This window comes from Triticum aestivum, chromosome 5A, assembly GCF_018294505.1.
Source record: "Triticum aestivum cultivar Chinese Spring chromosome 5A, IWGSC CS RefSeq v2.1, whole genome shotgun sequence".
Classification (NCBI taxonomy): domain Eukaryota; kingdom Viridiplantae; phylum Streptophyta; class Magnoliopsida; order Poales; family Poaceae; genus Triticum; species Triticum aestivum.
Genome location: NC_057806.1, coordinates 397,567,629 through 397,570,943, shown reverse-complemented (window position 1 = coordinate 397,570,943; position 3,315 = coordinate 397,567,629). Strand labels below are relative to the sequence as shown.

General features: G+C 54.0%; 1 protein-coding gene across 1 annotated transcript; it reads left to right on the top strand.

The window, feature by feature from the left end:
• On the top strand, positions 1–1,141 carry LOC123103606 (ethylene-responsive transcription factor RAP2-13; the record flags this gene model as incomplete). Its single annotated transcript, XM_044525251.1, is given in 1 exon segment — positions 1–1,141. A coding segment is annotated over 1 exon segment (739 nt), but the record flags the coding sequence as incomplete, so codon positions are not given.
• Positions 1,142–3,315: the final 2,174 nt, after the last annotated feature.

Here is a 3,315-nt window from a genome sequence, read left to right as displayed (position 1 = left end):
CTCCTTCCCCCACGCTGCTTACAGTGGGTACCCGTACGGGGTGCAGGCACAGGCCCAGACCGAGCTCAGCTCGGCCCAGATGCACTACATCCAGGCACGCCTCCACCTCCAGCGCCAGACCGGCCAGCCGGGCCACCTCGGCCCGCGGCCCCAGCCCATGAAGCCTGCTTCGGTGGCAGCGGCGACCCCGCCGCGGCCGCAGAAGCTCTACCGTGGCGTGCGGCAGCGCCACTGGGGCAAGTGGGTGGCGGAGATCCGCCTCCCCCGCAACCGCACCCGCCTCTGGCTCGGCACCTTCGACACCGCCGAGGAGGCGGCCCTCGCCTACGACCAGGCAGCCTACCGCCTCCGCGGCGACGCAGCGCGCCTCAACTTCCCCGACAACGCTGCCTCCCGCGGCCCGCTCCATGCCTCCGTTGACGCCAAGCTCCAGACCCTCTGCCAGAACATCACCGCCTCCAAGAACGCCAAGAAGTCCGCCTCCGTCTCCGCGTCCACCGCCGCAGCCACGTCGTCCACCCCCACCAGCAACTGCTCCTCGCCGTCCTCCGACGAGGCGTCGTCCTCGCTGGAGTCCGCGGAGTCGTCACCGTCACCCGCCGCCACCACCGCAGCAGAGGTTCCAGAGATGCAGCAGCTCGACTTCAGCGAGGCGCCATGGGATGAGGCAGCCTGCTTCGCCCTCACCAAGTACCCGTCGTACGAGATCGACTGGGACTCGCTTCTCGCCGCCAATTAGCACCCAGTTTGTGTTCGTCAGCTACTACTACTGTCTTTAGCGTGTCATGATGTTAGGTTAATGGGTCGCCGCGATGCAGATGGCATTTTAGACATTCTGCACGGGCTTTTAGCGGATTAGCTCTAAGTCTCTAATCCTTGTTCATTGTGTAGATCTATTATTTGTTCTCTTGTGGTAGGGTTTGGTTAGTCCGTCCCGGATGACTATAAGCCGGCGTTTTTGTGCCCGGCGTCTCCGGTGGTCGGTCACTGGTCAGTGACTCCGGCCGGTGAAGTCTTGTGTCCATGGTTCTAGCTAGGTGCTGTTCCTTCCGCTGCTCTGCAGATTGTAACAGTGGGAGTCTTGTTATGTAAAATTAGCTCGTCAAAAATCATGTAATGTGGAATATTATTTTGTTGTTAATGGTTGTTTTGTCTTGTAAATTCATGAAAATCATACGTTTTTTGTCTTGTGAAATTCTTGAAATGTCAGTCTGCGAAATGGAACTAGTGGTAGTGAACGTGACTGTAATTCTTTAGTACTACATGCGCAGATACTGTGTTTCAGACTTGCAATCGATAGTTTATAGTTTTAGCTCGGGAAATTCATGTTTGGCTTGGACGCCTGGCGACCAAACTTGTATCCGTGTTCACGTCTTTTGTGCTCGATCACGGTTGCTTGAGGAACCATCTCACTTCATTTTCAGTCAGGGTAGAAGAAGCAAAAAGGAAAAAGGGGAACACATCCACATCGTGGGCTATTATTCCGATACGTATTTCCTAACAATGGAGTAGGTCGAACGGATCGCGCTGGGCTGGACGTTAGCTGGCAGGAAGCTTCTCGAGGCGATATTTTTAGTAGTATTTGTAGGCAAATTTCACGCTCCTCGAAGCAGACGGGTCCGACGACGACGTGATCCCCTTTGTCACCTACCGGAGCGCCGTTGCATTGCTGCCATGCTGAACTGATGATGCGTCCGTCCCCATCGTTTTCGTGGCGATCGCGCGCGCGTTCCAGAAATGCCCACGGATGCCCCCGCCGTGCTTAAATTTGACCCAGTTTACCTGGATGTGAACAAAATACTAGAAAGATTTATATATTGGGAAAATGGTCGCCGTTTTCTCTCAGTGCATCAGCACGTAGTACAAGCAACAGCTGATCGTGAGTGTTTCGGAAAACGGCGTTCGGAGAAAACTAGCAGCAGAAGAGTAGGGGGGTTGAAAGTTGAAGCGAGGGCGCCAAAGTAAATACTATTTCCCGCCAGAAATTGACGGCGAGTCCGCGTAGGCTCCGCGTCCGCGCGGAACGCACAGCCGATGTGACATGACGAGGGCGGGCCCACCCACCCACACCTCCGTCGGGGGGAAGAAAAGAATCGTCTGGGAATCGTGGGGCCAGCGGCACTGCCCAGTCTCGTCCGCGCTGTGCACGCCTGCCTGCCTGCCTGCCTCATCTCCGGTCAAAAGGGGAAACAGGAAGCCCCGGAACGGAACAGCCAGCGTAGAGTAGCAGTGGACGGATCACTACCACCACCACCACCAGCGTGTGGAGTGGATGGGTATCTGGCGTTGCGTTGCTTTGCTTTGGCATATGGTAACTGGCACTCGAATGCACAGGGCACACGCTCCTATCCATTCGTGTTGCATTCCATCTTCGGTTCGTTGTAAATGCAAAAGGAAGGCACACCAACCCACTGGACAAAAGCGGGCGTGCTGCCGTACGTTGGCGCCTCTGCCTGTCGGTGGGCCCTCCCTATCACGGGCGGTTTCTCCTGGCCTCCCTCGCTGCTCACACATTCGCTCCTCTCTTTTCCCTTTTTCATTGCACTCCTTACCCGTCATCTCCTTACCCGTACTGGTGGTTATTATCTCTTTTTTTAGTGGTTGGGTTAGCCATAACAGCAGCCTATCACTCCGTGGCCACGAGTTAACACAGGAGAAAAGATAACAGATATCCTAGTTTTTCATATGGTAGTACAGTACGTACAACTTACTGAAAACACGTGAACGAGTCTGAACGGCGAGGCCGCCCGGGTGCCGCCCCACTGCACTTGCTAGCGTGTGCACTGCGCTACCAGCTCCAGTTTACGCGTGTGGCCAACCAACGAGAGACCGCATCTGATATCTTGAAAATACATGCCTCACATGGAGGGAAAATGTTGCACCACTACTAACCGACACTTGTACTCCCTCCATTCCCAAATATAAGTCTTTCTAAAGATTCCAACAAGTGACTACATACGGAGCAAAATGAGTGAATCTACACTCTAAAATATGTCTAAATACATCCGTATGTTGTTGTCCATTTAAAATGTCTAAAAGACTTATATTTAGAAATGAAGGGAGTAGTATAGTAAGAATTCCAGGTAAAAAAGGAATGGTGCAGAATTTTTATCTGGATTCTTCAGCTACAGAATTATTGTTGGGGTTCTTCAGGAGGGTATCCCGAAGTACTTTTGCCCTCGTCCTAATTTATTAGTCCTTCTTGTCCCTTGCACAACACTCTTGCCCCTCCCCCCCTCCCGCGTCGCCCCTGCTCGAGCGACTCAAGCGGGGCAAAACCCTAGCCGTCGGGGTCTCTTCTTCCTTCCCTCCCCC